This window comes from Rhopilema esculentum, unplaced genomic scaffold (assembly GCF_057945365.1).
Source record: "Rhopilema esculentum isolate cy_ngs unplaced genomic scaffold, ASM5794536v1 HiC_scaffold_36, whole genome shotgun sequence".
Classification (NCBI taxonomy): domain Eukaryota; kingdom Metazoa; phylum Cnidaria; class Scyphozoa; order Rhizostomeae; family Rhizostomatidae; genus Rhopilema; species Rhopilema esculentum.
In genome coordinates, this window is record NW_028300847.1 from 1,428,389 (window position 1) to 1,449,790 (window position 21,402).

Consider the following 21,402-nt stretch of genomic DNA (forward strand, 5'->3'; position numbering starts at 1 on the left):
ATTAAGCACATAGACCCATGTTTTATTGGCAAACGAATCATTATTTATAAATTAAGAAATCTCTATAAATTAGTTTTTACCTTGTTACGTTAGATGATTAGTAAAATATTTAACAGTTTACCTCGTTCTTTGACTCATAGTTTTTGGCATTACTATAACCACTTTTTGAAACCAAATATCTTCTGTATCCATATTTCACACTCTGAAGCTTTGGCAGTGATAACCAGCGTACATCGACAGTGTAGACTATATTGTTAGTTGCTATCCGACAATTCTGCGAGATATGGAGTGCCACAAAGTTTCACATTGGGTGCATTCTTGCTTATGATATAATTGATCGTAGTTGCAAATGTATAGAAATGTATGGGTGTCATCTGCATATTGTGACAAAGGATAATGTTCCTATTTACCAAAAGACCATTGGCATTTTCTCTTGGTGTAATGCAAAACATTTAACAAATACATCATTATGAATTTGACTTGATTTTTTCGAGTTTGTACATTCTATTAAAAGCTCTTTCATTTGACTTTGGTCTTTTTCAAATGATTACTTGCTATAGCAATATAAGCAGATAACTTTAGAAACCAATAACAATAAGCATTTTTGAAGGAATATGAGACATATTTGTTTACTAGAAAACAAATGGAGACAGTATGATCGGTCAGAAGACCTTCGTCCTGATTCAGAAAACTGAACAGTGGTTCATATAAGATGAAGATATAACTTTAAGAAGAATGAATATGCATCTGTCCTATATTTTCATTGTTATACTGTAACGCGTTTGTTGACCTTACAATCCATAATGGCCGCTTCTTGAATATACCGTAGTTTTTGGAGTCATTTATAAAGAAGCTGCAAGGAAAATACAATAACAGAAGCTGTCCCAAAGACCGCATTATTCAGGAAAGAGAAAATTATTAAGACAGAAAATAACAGGTGAAAGGGTTTAACCTTTCAAACTCTCTAACATTGCACTGGAAAGAATTTAAGCACTTTTAGGCCTGCAAGTTTGCAAATAAAGTAAGAAAAAGGAACACAGTTGGTATTAGACTGCAAATTTTCCAGTAAGCGCAATATTCATATTTTCATTTTTTTCAAGGAAATTGTATCAGTAAAAAATAACTAACCCTTTTGAAAAAAGCCGCATTTTTCTGAAAAATTAAATTCTTAGAGACTGTGGCGTAACTGAAAATAGGGTAAGGGCTTTTTGACTAAAAATGAAGTTTTGCTAATTGATAACTCATTGCAAAACATTTTTTATATGCAATAGTAGCAGCTATCAATCTACACTCTTTAAGAGATGAAACAAATCATAAATGCATTTATGAGGCAATCGATGCAAATGCATTCAAAATACGTCACAATAGCCAGTACATATGTAGCAAAGAGAACCAGAATTTTTTTCTTATTATCAAAACCAAAAGAATTCTGAAACAAAAAAATGATTTTGTACTCGTTTATTTTTCTACTCAGATACTTACAATAAATTAATAATCAGTGCAGCAAAGAAAATTGGAGTTCAAAACTAAATTTTGAAGATATACTGCCTACAAAGTTACAGAAAATTAAATTTATAAATTTTGAGATATGTCGTAAAGGAATAAATCAAGTTTGGTAATGATAAGATTTGTTTATGATACCTTTATAAACACTTAAAAGAAATCAACACGTAGATGGTAAGCAATTAAAACAAAACAATTATTAATCTTTGCATTAAAATATTTATAAACCATTCTATTGATAACCATCCTTTCATCGCATTGACATCATTTTTACAAACTCTAAAATGGAAAACAGCGGTATACGTAAGCAGGTTTAGGAAATAACCGAATAAGATGGAAATAACTTTTTGATACTTCCTTAGTATTTCTAACAAACAATGACAAGACGTTTTTGCAAACAAACAATTAATGTGAAAGCATAGTCAGTCTCTAATATGAATTGAATAAACAAATAAAGACTTCATAAATCGGCAAAGCTATATACTGGATAAATGGGAACGAAGTTGTGTGCAAATATTCTATTATTTTTTCTTCTATTTCCTTTTCAGCGTCCAGAGGAAGAACATCCTTATCTCCTTTTCCAAGAAGCATTGTATAGTAAATCTAAATCAAGTCATTTTTCTGTGGATACCTCTTTGTTTAAAGAATTCTAGTTTTATGTTTCACATTGTTTACTCAAACACTTGAATACGAATTCAAACAGAAAACTCCATTCACGAGAGTTCTTTCTCAATTCCAGGCCCATTTTGCCTATTCAGAACATTCAAAGAAAGAATCACTGTGAAAAATAAACATTTTGGAGAAAAATGACCGATGATGGGCAGAGAAGTGACCAAATCTAGCTTGAGACAGCCATCAGATGAAAAGTTACAATAAAATATTTGCTGTTGGGTAGGGTGCCATGGCGTGTCCCTTGAAAAGCCAGCGGTTGCCTAAATTAGAGTCCCTATTTCATCATACAAATCTTTATTCTATTTCCTTTGAAGATAGGTTCAAAGAGTCACATACCTTCATAGTTGACTTGTCCATCTCCATCAATATCAGCCTCTCTTATCATCTCATCAACCTCGTCATCAGTTAGCTTCTCCCCAAGATTCGTCATAACGTGTCGCAGTTCCGATGCACTGATGTATCCGTTGCCATCGCGGTCAAACACCCGAAATGCTTCACGAATTTCTTCCTCCGAATCTGTTTCTTTCATTTTCCGTGCCATCATGTTTAAAAATTCAGGGAAGTCAATCTCACCGTTGCCTGAAATGAATATTTTGAAGTTTTTCCAGTGAAAAAGAAAGCCATGCTGCATGCGGCGATATGAGTGATCTTTCAAAAACCAATAGGAAAATTAAAATGTTGCACATGCTACCTTGAATACTAATGATCGGACCCCCTCTGGGATTATAATTTCCCAACCCCATTTTTTCTTACCTACCTTCCATTAACTTTGTAACAACTGGAATAGAAGTGTGCATAATTTCTCGATTGTCCATCCATTAAGTAACTTATCATTAACCTTTTCTTTAAGATATAAAACTTTGTCAAGACCGAAGTGCTGCATGAATTGAAGAAACAGGTTCTAAAGTTTGGATAACTAATAAACCTTTTTTCAGTTCACGTCATAAATAAACCGTGAATGTAGGGTACGAAAACTGAGACATTGCTGTAAAATCATATCCAAAAAGCAGTGCAATAATACTTTTCTAACCCTCCTGTTTATTCAGTATACTGAAGTATGCACAGACCGATGAACAGTAAGTTGAAGCGAGCTCAATAACGTGTCAAACTTTTTTGGTCAACTCCTTTGAAACTGACAGTAAAATTTCACTTCTTTGCTTTATCAAGATTGATTTAACATTAATGCATTCTTTCAAAAGTGAATTTTGGTTCTGTTCTACAGCTGACTTGCATCTTTATATCATTAACTCATATTAGCTTTGTCCATGATTTGTGATATTACCCATGCTATTAAGCAGAGCCAAGGCAGAGCTCAGGCACAGCCCAGGCAGAGCTCAGGCAGAGCTCAAGCGTAGCCCAGAGATAACCCAGGGATAGCCCAGGGATAGCCCAGGGATAGCCCAGGGATAGCCCAGGGATAGCCCAGGGATAGCCCAGGGATAGCCCAGGGATAGCCCAGGGATAGCCCAGGGATAGCCCAGGGATAGCCCAGGGATAGCCCAGGGATAGCCCAGGGATAGCCCAGGGATAGCCCAGGGATAGCCCAGGGATAGCCCAGGGATAGCCCAGGGATAGCCCAGAGATAACCCAGGGATAGCCCAGGGATAGCCCAGGGATAGCCCAGGGATAGCCCAGGTATAGCCCAGGGATAGCCCAGGGATAGCCCAGGGATAGCCCAGGGATAGCCCAGGGATAGCCCAGGGATAGCCCAGGGATAGCCCAGGGATAGCCCAGGGATAGCCCAGGGATAGCCCAGGCATAGTCCCGGGATGGCCCAGGCAGAGACCAGGTAGAGCCCAGGAAGAGCCTAGGCTAAAAGATAATACTCTTAGTGAGCAAAAGTATTGCACAGGTTTGACAATTTGGTAATGGTGACCGCGTTGTCAACAACAAAGTGATCTAAATTCAAACCACTTTTGTGAAGCCATTAGGCGTCTTTTTATGGTTAAAATCTAATGGAACCAAACTTTTAACCGTTGACAACACTTTCAATTTAAGAATTGAAAATTTTAACTTTTTATTGGACAGTCTCCCAGCTTTGAAACTTTTGTGAGACTTGCTAAAATTTTATCAAAAAGTTTAGTAACAGGTTCTGTTAATTGCGACATGATCAGTTCAGAAAACATTTGCAAGATTAATTTAGGTGTTGAAGTACCAAGTTGATCATAAATGGCCTTGTATTTGGTGGAAAGTGGCATATACTAGGCCATTTTATTATGTCCACTCTTTTACAGCCATTGAGGCACTCGAGTGAACCTGTTTATAGTGGGTATTTTGGTATTTTCATTTAATGAGAGGACGAAATGTTGTTTTACGCAATTTTCAGCATTATTTTTCCCTACTACAAAATCGCAATAGGTTGGAAAACAGAGGCTTGACGATTTGCGACACTTTTAATTGATTGAATTTTGCTGCAACATATCACGAAGCGGCCACTGCGATTAGGCCAAGCGCGGCTCCAGAAATTTCCGGCCAAAACATTTAGCCTATTCTTCAACAAAAGTAAGAATAATAAGCAGTTCTAGACACCGAGTCATGAAGTAAGTATCCATGAGTTCAGATAAACTTTTTTACTGCAAATCTTTCATAGGTACTTCAATCATTATGGTTCAATTTTTGTGTTTTTGCAAATGTCGATATTGTTTAGAAATAGGCAAAAATCAAGCATACTCTTGCTTTTACTATTTTCAACATCAAACCTTGATAAATTTTCCAACATATTCCAGTTAAAAAGTCATTTTACAACTCATATAAAACTTGCTATGGCCACTTGAATTTTGGTTCGCTAAAATATTTTGCTGCAGTGCCGCCATTTCGGATTCAGCCTGTGCAATACCTTTTCTCACTAAATGTATTTTAAAGCGTACCATCGGCATCTACTTCATTGATCATATCTTGCAGTTCAGACTCAGTTGGGTTTTGCCCAAGATTTCGCATTACAGTGCCAAGCTCCTTTGTTGTTATGCATCCATCGCCATCTTTATCAAACAGTGAAAAGGCCTCTTTGAATTCTACAAAACATACAAGGGATGAGACAATGTTTCTTAAAACTGAAAATTTGCAATGCAGTGTAATTTTTGCTTTATATTCTAGCTTTGTTGTACGCTTGCAGAGCCTGACAAGCAGGAGAAAGAAAAAGCTCTCTAAAAGTAATCTTTAGATACAAATAACTCTAAAAGTCGGGTAGGATCAGAATTTTAGACAAAGTTTTCTTACTGCAAACAATGCACGTAATTCAACGGAAGAACTTTAAAGATAATCTGCTATGAAAAGTTCATTAAAATGTTTTCACTATGGTAACAAAAATACACTACAAGCTGAGAGCGAAATTTTTTCATGGAAAACGACGGTTATTATTGAGGCTTGTACCTAGTTTGGTGCTAGCGAAATATTGGGTTACTGAGGTTGCTCAGTTGAAATGGCGTATAAACAGTCTATGAAACATCTGTACGAAATGTTAAGGAAAACCCGGTAAATTCTAAGAAAACATATGGTGGATATTACCTGCAATCTGATCATCTGTAAGCTGAGGAACACTCTAAAAATAAAGTCAAACAAAGGTCAGAAACTAAGGTTGTCAAATAACAGTCCAAAATAGATTTTCAAGATTTTTGGTAGAAAATATGTCAGCAAAGTCATCTGCTAACAAGATCAATTGCAATTCGATCTGCAATTCGATTGCTAAACTCTTTGTAGAGCTGTGGGCGTTTTTCCATTGAAAAGAAATTTGACTTCTTCCGACTACACTCTGTTGCGAAAACAGGCCCTCGCAGAGGTTATGGTTTATGGGCAAAGTACGGTCTAGACATGTGTGGGTTGACCGAAGACTCAAATGTCAACACTATCTCGGGATAATAATAATGGCGTACGCATGTGTGGAACTGTATACTTCCCTCCGGAAAAATATGTTTTTAAAGTTTGCTTGATAATTCATTGAAAAAATGAAAGAATACAAGAATGAAAAATGTAAGAATGAATGATCCTTTTCAAGAAATCTTCATTTAGTTGTTCTTCAAACTTATCATACCTAAACACTTCCTTGTTCCAGAAATCATTGAAAAATTTAAAAGAACTGATCTTAGTTGGCTTCAAATCCTAGCTGGGTTTCCTCTGGTGCTGAAGTGAGGATCTGAAGTAGATTCTGTACAGATATTTATTTTGGACATCAGGTTTTCCCTTTTAATAAAAAGTACTCTGTGATAACCATACCTTCTAAGCCTTGTACACAAGGCCTAAAGGCTTACATGAAGTTAACGATTTAAATTAGTAGTACATAGCGGAACAACCACTAAATTTACTTCTAGATATATTAACCTACCACCTAGGTGGTTTGTTTGAGTGGAGCGTCTGGAAAACCTGGCAAACATATATTATATTTGTGCGAATAAAGGAGAGACCACGATAGCAGGCTGCTCGAACTCCGGAGGAAATCTTGCGACGAAAAATTGATAAAACAGCAGTATATAGGGAACACCACAACGCGACGAGAATAAACACCAACAAACACACAAATCAGTGAATCACACTCAAATCAAACACACAAACAGCACACAAACCGGCTTACATTTCACCCCGGCATACAGGGCTTCATCGAGCAAAATATTATATTTGCTTGGAAATTCCAGAACTGATCAATATTGTTATTTGATAAATATATCTATTCGTATTGATATTCAGAATAATCAAACATGACCTGGCAAATTGAATTTGTATTTCTATGTCGCTGGCTTTTGAAACTCAGGATTCACTTTGGGAATGCTTTATGTATACGTATGTGATTTTCACGACGTATAGCATTCTTATAAGTTCGTAGCTTTGTATTAGTTATTTCTTGCTGTCAAAGATTTATAGTTTGCTTGTAAATATGGTTATGTTGGTGATGGGCCAGGTCGGCCTACAAGCCTTTATAAAAAAAGATCAACTTTTTAAACTAAAGCTTGTTGATGAAAACTTTTTTGCAGCAGTTGATATTTTTGTTAATATAATATTCATTTAAAAACTTCTTTTTTGCCATGTGACTAGCCAGCTCAATAGAGATTTAATGTTATTGAAGTCGGTGAGTGCTTGATAAATGGTGCTGCTTTCGGGTAGAACACAAACTGGTCTTTTGTCTCATTTAGTAAAAGAAAATTAACAATATTTTCTACTTTCTTTTGACAGAAGTTGATAAGAATGATAATGAAGTCGAGAAAAATACTAGATCATTAAAATACTGTGGGTGAACAACAATGCAGTCCTGCAATAGAATAGAAATTGGGCTAAGACAGGATTAGATTTCTTCTATTTTCGATATTCTTTAATTTGTGAAGTTTGACCGCAATGCATACAAAATTACGATTATTTTAAATTGAAAGGCAGCTTGATGAAAGTATAAACAAGGGTTCTTGCATTAAATGATCCTAAAGTCTAGTTTAATACAGAGCGCTATGGATTTGATTTTGTTTTGCTAGACAAGATAAGGTATTATTAATCGTCTCTTTCATGTTCAATATGTCAATAAAACAGAATGTGAAGGCGATAAAACAGAATGTGATTAAACTTTTCATAAAATTTTCATCTAATTATGACAAAACGGAGAGAAAATGGATTCCATGTTCCTGTTTACTTTAACTGATGTCCTTGGTATGGTTTTAATGTAATTAAGTTTTTTTTAATTGAAATTCATAAAACTTGATAGATTAAACTCTTTATTCGATTTCTTTGACAGACGATTTCTAAACCCAGTCTCCAAGAAAATCCTACAGCAGTGCTTCACTTGACCGCACCATCAACCTCAAAATGTTATGCTTTAATTATCAGCTCCAAATTTCACTTTCACATACAGAAAGGGGCTGAGAGGTATTTTAAGCATTGTTACACTGTACAGTGTTACACTAAAAAAAGCCAGACGAAAGGCTGCTCTGTTAAATTTTGTGCCATTTGTCCGTGAGATTACCAATGAGAAATCTCTATACTAAGTACCTATTTCGTAGTTGTTTGTCAAGACGATAGGCTTACTAGCATTCAATCACCTTGGCCCTTATACATAATCTTGTTACGGTTTTGCGCAGTATTAATGCCTGGTGAATTTTGTTTAAGTCAAACCATGACATGGCAGCTGTAGTAAACATAAGAATTCATATAGTCAGGGGCGTAACTTGGCCAATAGTTTTGGGGGGGGGGGTGAAAAGGGTTTCTGCCCTGCAAAACTGAGTGGTGCCCTGCAGACCTCGTAGCAACGGTTTGTCTATAGGTTACTAGTGAAAGCTTTATCAGTGTACACTGGTCTTTACCAAGGACAAACTTCTAAGCAATAAAAACAAACTTGAAACTTCATTGCCTATGAAATTTCTATTTCTCTACGTGAGCGTAAATTGTTTTTTATATTCACTTCATTTAATGTTGGTTTGCAAAATTAAGCTAATAAACAGCTAATTGGGGGGGGGGGTACATGATGTAGACAGCGCAACGAAATTTAACCCAGTGGGGCTAAGAGTCGAGTTTAGTGAGGTAGGAGGACCCACCATGGTTGGGTCCGACGTGAAGAAATTTTTTGAAATTATACCTTGTAAAAAGGGCTAAAAAGCATCTTTCAGACAAAAATTTAGCAAAATACTATCGTGCTAAAAGAACTGATTGTTTATTGAAAATATTATTGTTTATTGGGAAAAATAGGGAGGGGGATGTCATGCTAAAACTCTAGTGTTAGACGTTTGGGAAGGAAAGAAACGGCAACCTTTCGTTTCAGATTGCGCGTAGTTGTGAATGACAGAGAAAGATGTTGTTTTGATTGGGAGAATTTTTTTTCCTGAACAGAAATGTGCAGTTTCTTGTATCAAGAAGGCCATGTTTACACATGCAAAATCAAAACATTGCAATGATACAGAAAATGATTTACTGAATTAATGCAAATAAAAGAAAAATAATAAAAATATACGTGAAAAAGTTAGCAATTAGATGAAACAAAATCGGTATCTTAACGATTTATTTGTTATGTTTTTTAGTTCATGCACTGTTAAAAAGTAATAGAAAAAATGATAAAAAAATTCCTATCTTGACCAAAGTGAGGGACTTCAGCCCCTTATTCCCCCCCCCCCCCCCTCCCCAGTGACGCCGTGCTTGTCATGAAAATAATTTACAACTTAAATTAATTTTCATGACTCAACCTTGCCCTCATAAACATATGCATTAATCATTGCATCCATTGGCTGTGACTTTCGGTAAGACATGCTTTCGCTTTGCAAATAACGGAGCTTTTCCTTACATACCTGTTCCGTTCTCTAAAATGCAATGTCAGGAAGGGAGGTTCATAACAAATACGATATTTCCATTTCAAAATTCCTAAACGGCTCTTTAAAAACTTCAGAGGTGGCATTTCTGCGTGGCAATAAAGCTCGTCTTGGCGCCCTGCGAAATCTTCGATTGCCCTGCGAAATCGACTATTTTTTGGATTGGGGGGGTGTCACACCCCCCACACCCCCCCGGTAGTTTCGCCCCTGCATATAGTGATCATAATGGTGATCATAAAAAGGTGCATCAACATCAACATGGTGATCATAAAAAGGTGCCAAGATTTCATTAAAAAAGTGTCTTCCACCAAGAACATTATACGCTTGAAGTACAACACTGTGATCAATTTTTTGGCCGACAATCGAAAAAGACTGATTAATCAAGAATTATGTACAAGGCTTCATAACTCCTTAAATGATCTTGCACTTGAAAAACTAGGTAATCTTTTTAAAAATATTCTTACCAATACAGGGTGTTACGCAATACAAAATGCAATCTTGCTATACCAAAAATGAGAACAACTTGTGACAAAAAATCATTTGCGCATCGGGGAGCCGGACACGGAAGAGACTTGACACGGAAATGAAATTGGTCCTGACAATTTGAACTGAGAATATTCAAGGAAATCTGATCTCCATCTTTATTTCAATTTTTTGTATCACTTTTTGGTAGCTTCTTTACTTTATCAAATTACTGTAAATAGACTAAAATGCGTGCGGTATAATATTATGAATTTAGATAACGATCAATGTAAGTAAATTGTACCAGGAGAAATTTTTTTATAATAATTAATAAAAATAGGTAGAAAATTAACAAGAATTTTTACTGTAAATAGGCTTTATTCCTAACCCTTTCTATCTTTAATTATAAACAGGTTTTATCTTTAATAGTTACGCTTGTTATTTTTTTGCTGGGATAATTTGAAAGCAGTTCAATCAGTTAACTGAATTCAACCCAAGGGTAAAAAAGGGTTTAAATAAAAAAACAAAAGAAAATAAATTAATGAAAATGAATGGAGAAATGGGACAAAATAAGAGATGCTATATGTACAAATATTCAGTGCTAATTTATCGTTACCTTAACATTAATTGCTTCAGTCTGTAAGGTGGGGTTCTGCGCGAAATCACCCCCTCTTCTACGTGCATGATAGACACTCATGATCTACGAAACACCTGTTATTGTAAGCTAGCTAAGGAAAGTTTGAAAAACTCAGATTAAATAGATCCTTGCGAGAAACAGATGGATGCTTTATCAGATATAAAATGTACCAAGCTGTGGAAAGTTTCCATTAGAAGAGCACGGATGAAATTATTTTCAATTAATGCAATATATATATCCAATTAAATTCAATTAATAAATCAAATCTTCAATGAATTAATTGACATGTAAATTAATTTTCATTGTGAAGTTTTGAGGAAGGAATAATTATGATGATATATTAAAGATTTTCAAAGTAATAAAAGAGAGTTTAAAGTCACATTTAAAAAGGATTTTTTGATTATGCTGCTGATGAAAATCTGTATTTTGAAAGGTGGTATAAAATTAATGTTTAAGCCGCTATAATCTAAGAATATAATTGATTTTAAAAAATTTGATACATCGGGTTAATCTTATCATATTTTCACTATGTCATTTGTCATTACAATTTTTTCTGAGATAATTTTATTCTTTTTCAATGCCTGTTTTTCCTCTTCACTTTCAATTTATCTTTTTTCTAAAATTTACAAAAATACTTTCGTATTTCATTGGTTCTAGCTGCTAAACAGTATTGAACCAAACATTTTTACATGTTTTAATCACAAGCTGGTCACATGAACGTGATAGCTTTTTCTATAAATGTACTTCAATGAAATAAACTTTTCTCTGAGTTAGTTTTTACTTTACTTTTATAGTTAATTTACAAATAAAAGTAGGGCGTTTTTTTAATATATAATGAATGTCGAATGAGCATTTTGAGTTTTAGCACAAAACCATCAATGCATTTTTCTGATACTTTGATACATAGAGGAGTAAAAAGACGTAAAATATACATCGCCTTACCTGGCTGAAAATTGTTTATAAGCTGTAAATGTGAAAGATCTAGTCCAAAGACAAAACCACAGTAATAAATATTGAATATCATATTAAGTAGAAAATACAAAGTACGACAAATATGTCGACGAAAGAGTTTCTAGACTTGAATGAAGTTTTATATTGATTCTAAAGCAGTAGCTTTTAGCTTTTATCGTCAATGAATTTTGCTGTATCAATCATTAATTTTCTGCAGAAGACCACACTTCTTGAACAGGTGATGATTAAAGTTTGTTACACTTCACAATAGCAAAACTCTTTCTATAAAATTTTAATGAAAATAGATTTGCTTTTGGGACGAAATTCTAAGGTGATAAACCACTTTTTTTATCTGCTTGATTACAAATGCTGTTGTTATCACAAGCTGCAAGTGCTGTTGTTATCACAAACTATGTTCTTTATCTGCACAGAGTAATGATGTCATCCACGTATAAAATTTTGATTGTCTGAGTGGTAGGTGAAAGCTGTTCAAAATAGGCAATATCTAATTACTTGATGCAATAACCCGAAGAAAGTTAACGTTTGCATGCAGTTACAGCAAGATTTGTCGCCGCAGAACATTTCACAGAGTAATGTTGCAATTCATTGTGTATTATTGGATCCTTAGTTTTGAACTTCAATAGATGTATGGTTGATTTATTGACATAAGCCATAAAACAGTCAAGAATCTATAACAACATAAGGGCTCTTTTGCCTAAAATGCATAACGACAGTTCTAATGAATTGTGGGTCATGGCAAAAAACGCTAACGCGTAGCTATCTAGACGAATTATTTTCTGAAAAAGGGCTGCCTGCCAGTAAAGCATGATATGCAGGCGTTGCGTTGACATTTTTAAATGAATATCATGTTGAGATGAGCCTCAAATGTTTCTTGTCCAAAAGCTATTCACCCTTCTTGTGAAGAAGTGCTTGTTAATATATTACCAAATTTACAGAAATAAATCAAAAGTTCAACTGGCATCACAGGTAAAAGCAAATGCCGTACATCTTTAAGTTACCATTAGCAAGCAAAACTCACCATTTTATAACTGTTTATTTCCAGATGAAAATTTCCAGTTCTCTCTGCTTAACCTCTGAAGGAATCAATCAATTTGCGCAAATGCCTTGCTGCAATCCTTGTAGAAAACCGCGTGCTAACAGCTGACAATAACAAAACTAGACGTGTGGCTTTGTCAAATGAACCTCATTGGCTGTCTTTCTCCTTTGTTTGTTTTCACCGACGCTTCATCGTTTTTGCTAGAATCAAAGCTTCACTTACAAGAAAACCCAGTTTTTCTTGATTTTGAAGAGAAATTATTTGTTTAGAATACTTAAAAAACTTACCTCCAACACCAAACAAACAATTTTGCAAGAGTTTTACTGCTTGCTTTCTTTGGAATCTGACTACAGAAGCACTTGGTAAATAGAAGCATTTGATTTGATTTATTTGGTACCTTTGCTCTTTAAAATAACATGGAAGCAAACTATGGCACATTATTGTTAACTGTAATGGTCTATGCAGATACCATTGATTTGTATGAATTTTATGACAAAAAGCGACAATATTAACAGAACAGTAATATCTCTCTCTTAGATAATAGAGACAACAGAAATTCATAGCTCTACGCGACAAACGAATAAAGTTCGACGCAACAATTCAATCGAGCCAAAATACAACGACCTTTAGTAGAACGCAGGAGTCTAACTCAATTCTTACTAAGGAGGCTGCCGAAGGGCAGCGAAAATTATAAGAAAAATTTTTGATCGTGTATGTGTCTTTTTTTAATTATGGTTTGTAAATGTACCGAGTTACCTAAGTATGATTTGTCATACAATACACGGGATCTCTTAAAATCCTTGGCCCAAAAAGCCAGTGACCGAAAACACAACAGAAATTAAATCTTTTTTTTAATGGCGATGTCAAATTGTTTGCATCCATAGAAAATGCAAAGAACTTCAGAAAACAATACTAGAAAAACTAAATTTGAGTTTGAAATGAAAAAAGGCAGGAACCGTTCAGATTCCAGCTGCCACCGGTCAAAGTTAAAACAATGTGTAACCACCTGATACTTCGTTCTTTAAGGTCAGTAATCACAGGTTCCTAACAAAACAGTAGTTTTTTTACTGAGTAATCAGTTTTAGGTGGCAAGTTCTTGCAGCAAGAAAAACATGCATGATTTGTGAAAATGCAAATGAAATTTTGCGTTATTTGTTCGTTGATCAGTGAAGACTCAGTTAGCTCATCGTGAGATGCGGCGTCCTTCTAGCTTGCATCTGCATGGCATGCGAAATTACGTTAAATAGATTGTTCCAAGCACTCTTTATTTCATACTTTGTTACTGCCTTTGAATATTTAATGAAGAAAGAACTAAAAGAGAGTTGTCAACATTTTCCTTTGAAGTTCTGAAGTTATAGATTGGAGGCAAGGAATTCTTTAAATGGTCTAGATAAATGAGTTTTTATCCATTTTGGTCCAAGTATTTTGCCTGTTTGGACAACGTTTTTGCTGGCACAAAATAGAGACAGATACCTTAAAGGCATTTAACTGTAGATATTCAAAATAGGTTCTTCACATTATTGATCAGAACAACAAGAATATGGACAATTTTGCCATTCATACACTGACTGAATAGAAATGCAGCAGCTTGTGTACTCGAATTTTAACTATTGTCCTTTAATTTGGTATTTTTCATCTTCAAAATCACTTCAGAAAATTGAAAGGATACAAGAACGCGCGCTAAAATTTTTGTACAATAATTATAAAAGTTCCTATGATGATCTTCTTATTAGGTCAAAAAAGTGTAGAGTGCAAGTTGCTCGTCAGAGAACCCTCTGTATCGAAATATTCAAGACAATTAGAAATTTGAATCCACCATTTATGCATAGCATTTTTAGTTCAAGAACATTAAAACATCCTTCTCGGAAACCTTAAAAACTTAAATAACTTTCGACCAAACCAAGTAACTTTCGTTTCCAAGAGCCTTAAAGCCATAGGACCTCAGATCTGGAACTGTCTGCCAAATGAACTAAAATCAGCTGACAATCTTAACAGCTTCAAACGTATGATAACACGATGGGATGGTCCTAGCTGTAAATGCAACGTTTACAAATTTAATGATATCGATTTCCTGTAAATTTTGTCCATTCATATCCAAGTTGCTTCAAATATTTAGCTTATGTATGTACGTATTTATTTCCTTAGTTATTTCCTCTTCATTTGTTATACAGTAGATTCGATTTAGATTAGTTGCATGTGTATATTTCCATATATATATGCATGGCTAGAAGCAATATCGAATTAAAATGTGGTTACAAATTAACAAACAAACAAACTTGCTAGATTCCATCAGCTATAGCAATTTTATCACAAATTTGCACTCTAATGAAAGGCATTGATAAGCTAAGGAGGATCGATATTTTTGCTACTATGAGTTGTTTGCATATATTACTATTAGTATAGCTATTTTTTAAATACTGTTGAGCTATCACCACAAAGGCTTCGGGAATCCAAGGGCTTCCCTTGAGAAAATTTTAACAACTTTTATCACAAATCTGTTGAAAAATTCTGGCAACTAAACAAGCTCTTTCAACCATTCGACTTAATGCAAAACAGAGCCACTACTTGACTTAACTGGTTGGCTCAGTATCTTGTGATTTCATCAGATAACAAAGATTTACAGACTTTTCTACAAAATTCGGGATGTCAAATCTCGGGCTGTTAACTGTCCGGTTCGCCGCTGTCAAGCATCGGCACTATGCAACTGGGAACATGGGTTTAATTGCATTACCGCAAGTCATTGAACAAAACAGGACCAAGCTTTAATAAAGTTCGGTTGCCTTGGACTGCAAGATTAGCTTTGTAGCTGCCAAAAAACAAGCCTAATTTTTAGGCCATGGTGAAGCTAGCTACTCTTAGATTTATGCTTGTGTATGGATGATCCTGTATGCATCATGTTTAGCGCAAGGTGTTTGGAATTATCATTGAAGGTCAAAACTACAAACCACCCATAAAGACAAGCTTAGAAAACCAGCACTTTGGATTTTGGTAATCTCTTTTAAGCACGAGAATTAACCATCTAGGTTTTGAGTAACGCTTTTCTAGGCTACGTGAGAGTTCCGTAATCAAGGAAAACGTTTGATTACTCTCTGCAGGGTCTTTTCAATTTGAGTAAATTTATGTTGTATTCCTCTGGCGCTCGCTATGATTTGTGGCTATGCTTGCAGAAATTAATCAACTTCAGATCATGTGCGAGTCGTCTCCCAGTTAATTTCATAATTTCACCTACATTGTCATCTGCAAATTCCAGTTCAGCCTCGCTTTCGGATTTACACATCTGCTGGTAATAAAAAAGACCAGTGATCAGCGGTAGGCTTATGCTTTCGTGATCTTAGACCCCGTTTACACGAGAGTGCATCCGCTTGCGTTTACTTGGGAACTGGCCGATCCGTATACTTTTGGATCCGCTATCCGAACACTTTTGGGATCGCTTTCAGAGGTGATCCAGTATGGCTCCGATCTGGACCGGATCCCGTGTAAACGGGTGGATCTGGTCCAGATCGGATCCGTCTACGTTATTCGTCGAAATTGAGAATATTTTTCAGTTCGAGATGGTTTGAATATGTAATCCCTTGCTTTTTGGCGCCAGAAAACCGAACATCAAGTTGATGGACTACTGTTTTGAAGAATTATTGCGAAACTTTACGACATGTCGTCGTATTTTGTCCTCATATTTTCCCAATCCTGTCCACCTGCAAGCTTTGCAGTTTGTAGTCCATTACCACTTTCAAAATTAGCGCAGTTTCTCCTTTAGTCCACGAAAATTTACCCTCTTTAGTGTTACCCCCCTCCATGTTCAGGGTGAACTGTGTTTTGATCACGCTCGTCATATGCGCGCCAACTTTAGAAAAGCATATGCGCGTAACCTGTTGAATTCATCTGGATCCGTTCCCGTGTAAACACAACTGGTTTTGGATCGGATCCTGTGTAAACGTATTGCCTTTTCAAGGGTCGGGTCCAAAAGTGTCCGGATACTTGTGGATCTGATCTGGTCCAGGTTTCGTGTAAACGGGGTCTTGAAAATGTACTTGCTGCTCAGTGCTTGGAGGGAATCTAACTAAACAAGTGGGTTATAATTCATAAAATTTTGCGCAACTAGGGAGTTCGAAATATATAGAACGCTGCAACTAAGGAGATAATGTTTGGAGCATCTAATCAAAAACAATAAACGGGACAATGAAAAAGTACTTTTTATTCGGGAGTTTTTATAATCAATTAAACAAAAAAAACTGTTTAAACACAAACGGTTAATCACACAAGTGTACAAACGTCGGACAATCGCCACTCCAATCTTTTTGTTCGCGAGTACTGCAACCCTCTGTGCGCATGCGTAGTTTGAAAATGTTCTGTTCGCCGAGAACAAACTTCCCTCAGCTTGGTAGAGGGATTGGATCTATTCCTATCCGTTAAGTGACTTTTCCCAAACAGCTGTGAAGGGCTTATAAGATCAGGGTACTCAGAACGCGCGCGTAGGAAATCACAATGAGTCCGTTTTCAAGGGAAAACAAGAAGACGGATGTCACTAAAATCCAATTGAATAACTTAATTTCTTTAGGCTCGCGGCACTGATTGGTCAACTATACCGGTCTTGTGCTTGCGTTTTTCTGATTGGCCTATTTCGATCCACAACTGGGTATATATTTTTCCATCGTGTTTTTTCGGAACCTATTCTGACGTTTTATGCTCTGAGGAGTGTCAGACGAAAAAGCTTTAAGTATGTTGTAAAATGTTTGCTTTTTTCAAAGCCATTTTCGAATAACTTAATGCTTAATATTGATGCAAATTGAATCTATAAGGGAGTTTGAATATTCAGTAACCCTTGCCGCCTTTTCGATTAAGTCCTCCAAGTCTTAGAATAATAGAAACAATTGGGAAAGTCACTGCGTTATTAAAGGAAAAGTCATTTTAAGTCCCTCATTGTTACAATGTATACGAGTAAATAAATTGTTTAAAACATAAGTAAATTGATGGGGACCCGGCTTTGTTTTTTTATTTAAAAAGTTTAACTACTGATACGCTTGCACTTTGTCTTTCGACTTTGTTGAATTTCTTCTCAATCATTCTTTTTCTGAGTCAAATAAAGACGGTTAAAAATTGGAAAAGCAAACAATTCTTGAACGATTCATTTAAATATCCAGTTACCAAACCATTGCTCCAAAACTGGATGCGCATAATGGGATGTGTTTCACTTGAATGCCCTTTGAGTCAACCCATTCAAAACAGAAATTTTTTATTGCGATGTCAGCACAGCCTTTGCTGAATGCTTACGCCTAAAATTGTGACTTTTTGACCAAGGATATCTTGTTGATAAGTTTAGTCTGTATTAGACCAGGCGAGGAAGGGGGGGTATCGTCACCCATCGAGGGAATTTGCAAGACCAACTCTATATGGTCAATTTCGATACGCTGATTACGAAAATCGATGTTATACGGAGAAATTTGGTACCAGGAAGCCTCTATTTCACGTTCAAACCTCGTTTTCGTCTAAATTTGAACGTTGAATGAAAGTTTGTAAATGAATCGATTTTTATCAATTTCGATGTGCTGATTTCAAAAAGTTATTTTATAAATGTAAATTCAGTACCAGGAGGCCTCTATTTCACGTCCAAACCTCGTTTTCATCAAAATTTGAACGTTGAAAAAAGTTTGTAAATTTTTTATTCTCATCAATTTCGATATACTGATTTCGAAGGTTGATATCATACGACGGAATTCTGAATGCACTGGTCCCTTTTTCATTCTGAAATCGTTTATTTATCGTTTTCAATATTTCTAGAGTAAAATCTGCTGCGCACATAGATTTGCTTTAAAAGCTTGAAAAAGGTTATGTCAAAAGGCTATATAATACGGCTAATAAACATTTAAAGTTGTAAACAATCTTTTGGTGGTACAAAGCTTGAAAATGGCTTTGAAAAAAACAAACATTTAGTAAACTAAAGCTTTTCATCTGACACTCTTCAGACTTTAAAACGTCAGAACATAGATCGAAAACTCTACGCTAGGAAATATATATACCCAGTTGTGGATCGAAATAGGCCAATCAGAAACAGGAGCACATGACTGTATAGGTTGACCAATCAGTGCCGCTTGCCTATTAGAATGTTACCAGTGGAGTCCTAAGGTGAAAACGAACTCTTTTTCTCTACACAGAAGAGGTTTTTTCGTGCTTATGTAGATAGATTCCAAAACTGCTAGGTAGAACGACGATCGGGCTTTACCAATAATCCGAAACATGTCGCCATTATAGTTTTTGCACAATCTGGGTTTTCTAGTATATGCTGCCTGATAGCAGAATCGCAGATTTTAGTTGTAATTTTAGATTTGCAAGACCGAGGTGGCTGTTCTCTTTGCGGATGGGTTTTGTTTCTAATATTAGACGGAACATGTTGTTTTATTCTATCCTCCAATCTTTAGGTAGTGCGTCCTACGTAGCCAGAATCACACTGGCACGTAAATTCATATACAACGGAACTTTTTTGTGTGGCAGGAACGCAGTCCTTTTGAATGCACGGAAGGGCCTTTTTCGTACTATAAAAAACACGTGGGTTGACTGTAAAGAAACAATTTGCAATGGCCTACGATTTGGCTTTCAAAACGTAGGGAACTGTCACCGATCCATGGTAGTTTTAGATAGACCGGGCACTTTTGAGGACCAAATTTTACGTCAGCCGAGAAATTTCCTATCTTCTCCTTAATGTAAACTGAAATAACATCCTCTGGATAGCCGTTCTCCAGAAAGATCTCAGTTAGATTTTTCACTGCGCTACTCAAATTGTCATACAGAAAATTTATTCAGTGGTCTTGCTTCATGCTGTCTATCATATCAACATTGTCTTCAATTAAAAGGCGAGCAATAGCGACCAAAAAAGGGGAAAAAGTCATTCTGAAAAGCAATGTTAAAGCGCAACGAATTCGTGAGCACTTTTGCAAGGCTTGGAACAGATGTCCAGCCCATCCAAATGCTATCGAGGTCCTGGAGAAGTTTACATGCTTTCTTTACGGTTTTTCAACAACTGTCACCAAGGCCAATGACGCCCGCTCAAAGAGTTTCTGGAAGGCTTTTTAACTTAAGGGAAAGTTTTTTAACTTAGCTTAATGCCACCGTGTGTTGCCAATCTCATTTGCACAAAGCTTCATTAGCTTATGTTGCAAACATTTACAGAAATGCAGACCAGTTGGAGTTAAGCATTGGCAGTCCAGTTGATCATGGTTGGGATGCAGCCGGTAACGCATCGTGGAGTAAAGATATCTACCTAGATAATAATGCCGAGCTGCTTCTAAATATCAATCAAGATGCTGAAGAAGACAATATTGACCCAATTAATGACAATTGCTTTGAGGATGAGTATAGCAATGACCCTGATGACAACGGATACTAGAATGTTTATTCAAAACAACTTTAAATGTTTATTAGCCGTATTATAATGCCTTTTGACATAATATTTTTTAAGCTTTTAAAGCAAATCTATGTGAGCAGCAGATTTTACTCTAAAAATATTGAAAACGATAAATGCACGATTTCAGCATGAAAAGGGGACCATATCGAAATTGATGAGAATAAAAAATTTACAAACTTTTTTTCAACGTTCAAATTTTGATGAAAACGAGCGTTTGAACGTGAAATAGAGGCTTCCTGGTACCGAATTTCTCCGTATAACATCGATTTTCGTAATCAGCGTATCGAAATTGACCAAATAGAGTTGGTCTTGCAAATTCCCTCGATGGGTGACGATACCCCCCCTTCCTCGCCTGGTCTATATAGACAGAGAGTAAACAGCAAAGGGAAATTTTTCTAGCTTTTATCATATTATCTGAAAGTGAAGATTACTATTTAGCCAATATGAAACCGTTTCCTGACCAAAGAATATTGCGACTGTGAAAGTATATTATTTGTGTACGCATGTGCAGTGAAGGTATAGACGTGTTGGAAATGTGGGGTCAGAAAAGACAAAACGCAAATCTCCGTGGTGCTCATCCACTCTTACAATCGTTTCATATGTAAAAAAACAATTATAACTGAATTAATTTTGCACATGTGTATATTATACATTTTATATAAAATATTGGATTTCATATACAATCGACATATTTTACTATCAATTCCTTGCATCTATTTCCTTTCATTTCATAAACAAACAAACGTTTTTAGTCTGCAGTTGTTATTTGTTAATGAACCATTTTTGCTTTGTTATTGGGTTGCTTGTTTTTGAGCCTCATTTTTCCAAGCATGGTGAACTTTTTCGTTGCTAAATATTGCTCATCAGCCGTAGGCTCAACAGGAGGAGTAATAAATCAAGGTCTCAAGCCATTCTCATCTAATAATATCAAAGTATCAAGAAGATATTGCCAGATTATATTGCTTTTGGATTAACTTAACTGAATGCGAGACATGGCCCTGTAAAGAATAACCATATCGTCGCTGCTGAAAATCTTTATAAAAATCGAATGGGCGGAAGGGCCTTACGATAAAAACAAAAAGTAAATAACTTAATACGATAAGTAAGCAAGCGATCTTGTCAAATAAAATTGCATTTGTCTGTTGTTTGCTATTTCAATCCTATTTATGCTCTTGATTGGACAGGCCACGGAAACCTGTCCCGCAGGATATCTGCGTTCCCAACAAACACGAGTGTTATGGCCTACGGTTGTAGACCCAGGGGTCTTTCTAAGCTTCCCTTTTAGCTCTAATAGACCACAAATTCTTAGATAAAATGCCATCTTTTGAACTTAAGCAAAAACATTATTTCAAATTGCTTTTCCACAACGAAAATCCTTCGCGGGACTTCGCATTCTTTGCCCTTATTCAGCTTGCCGTTTGTTAATCTTCTTAATCGAGAACAAAAACTAACAAAA

General features: G+C 35.8%; 1 protein-coding gene across 1 annotated transcript; it reads right to left on the minus strand.

The window, feature by feature from the left end:
• Nucleotides 1-1,435: 1,435 nt before the first annotated feature.
• LOC135688001 (uncharacterized) lies at nucleotides 1,436-12,701 on the minus strand. Its single transcript, XM_065204672.2, has 5 exons — nucleotides 12,533-12,701; nucleotides 5,680-5,713; nucleotides 5,043-5,186; nucleotides 2,512-2,754; nucleotides 1,436-1,782 (listed from the first exon to the last, which is right to left on the minus strand). The coding sequence occupies exons 1-5, from the start codon at nucleotides 12,533-12,535 to the stop codon at nucleotides 1,754-1,756; spliced, it is 453 nt and encodes a 150-aa protein (XP_065060744.1). The 5' UTR covers nucleotides 12,536-12,701; the 3' UTR covers nucleotides 1,436-1,753.
• Nucleotides 12,702-21,402: the final 8,701 nt, after the last annotated feature.

Excerpts from the sequence above, each read along its gene's own strand:
- LOC135688001 (XM_065204672.2), bottom strand. Across the intron at positions 2,755-5,042 it reads CAATGAAGTAGATGCCGATG|GCAACGGTGAGATTGACTTC; the intron begins GTACGCTTTAAA and ends TATTCATTTCAG. Across the intron at positions 1,783-2,511 it reads TGGACAAGTCAACTATGAAG|AGTTTGTAAAAATGATGTCA; the intron begins GTATGTGACTCT and ends TTTCCATTTTAG.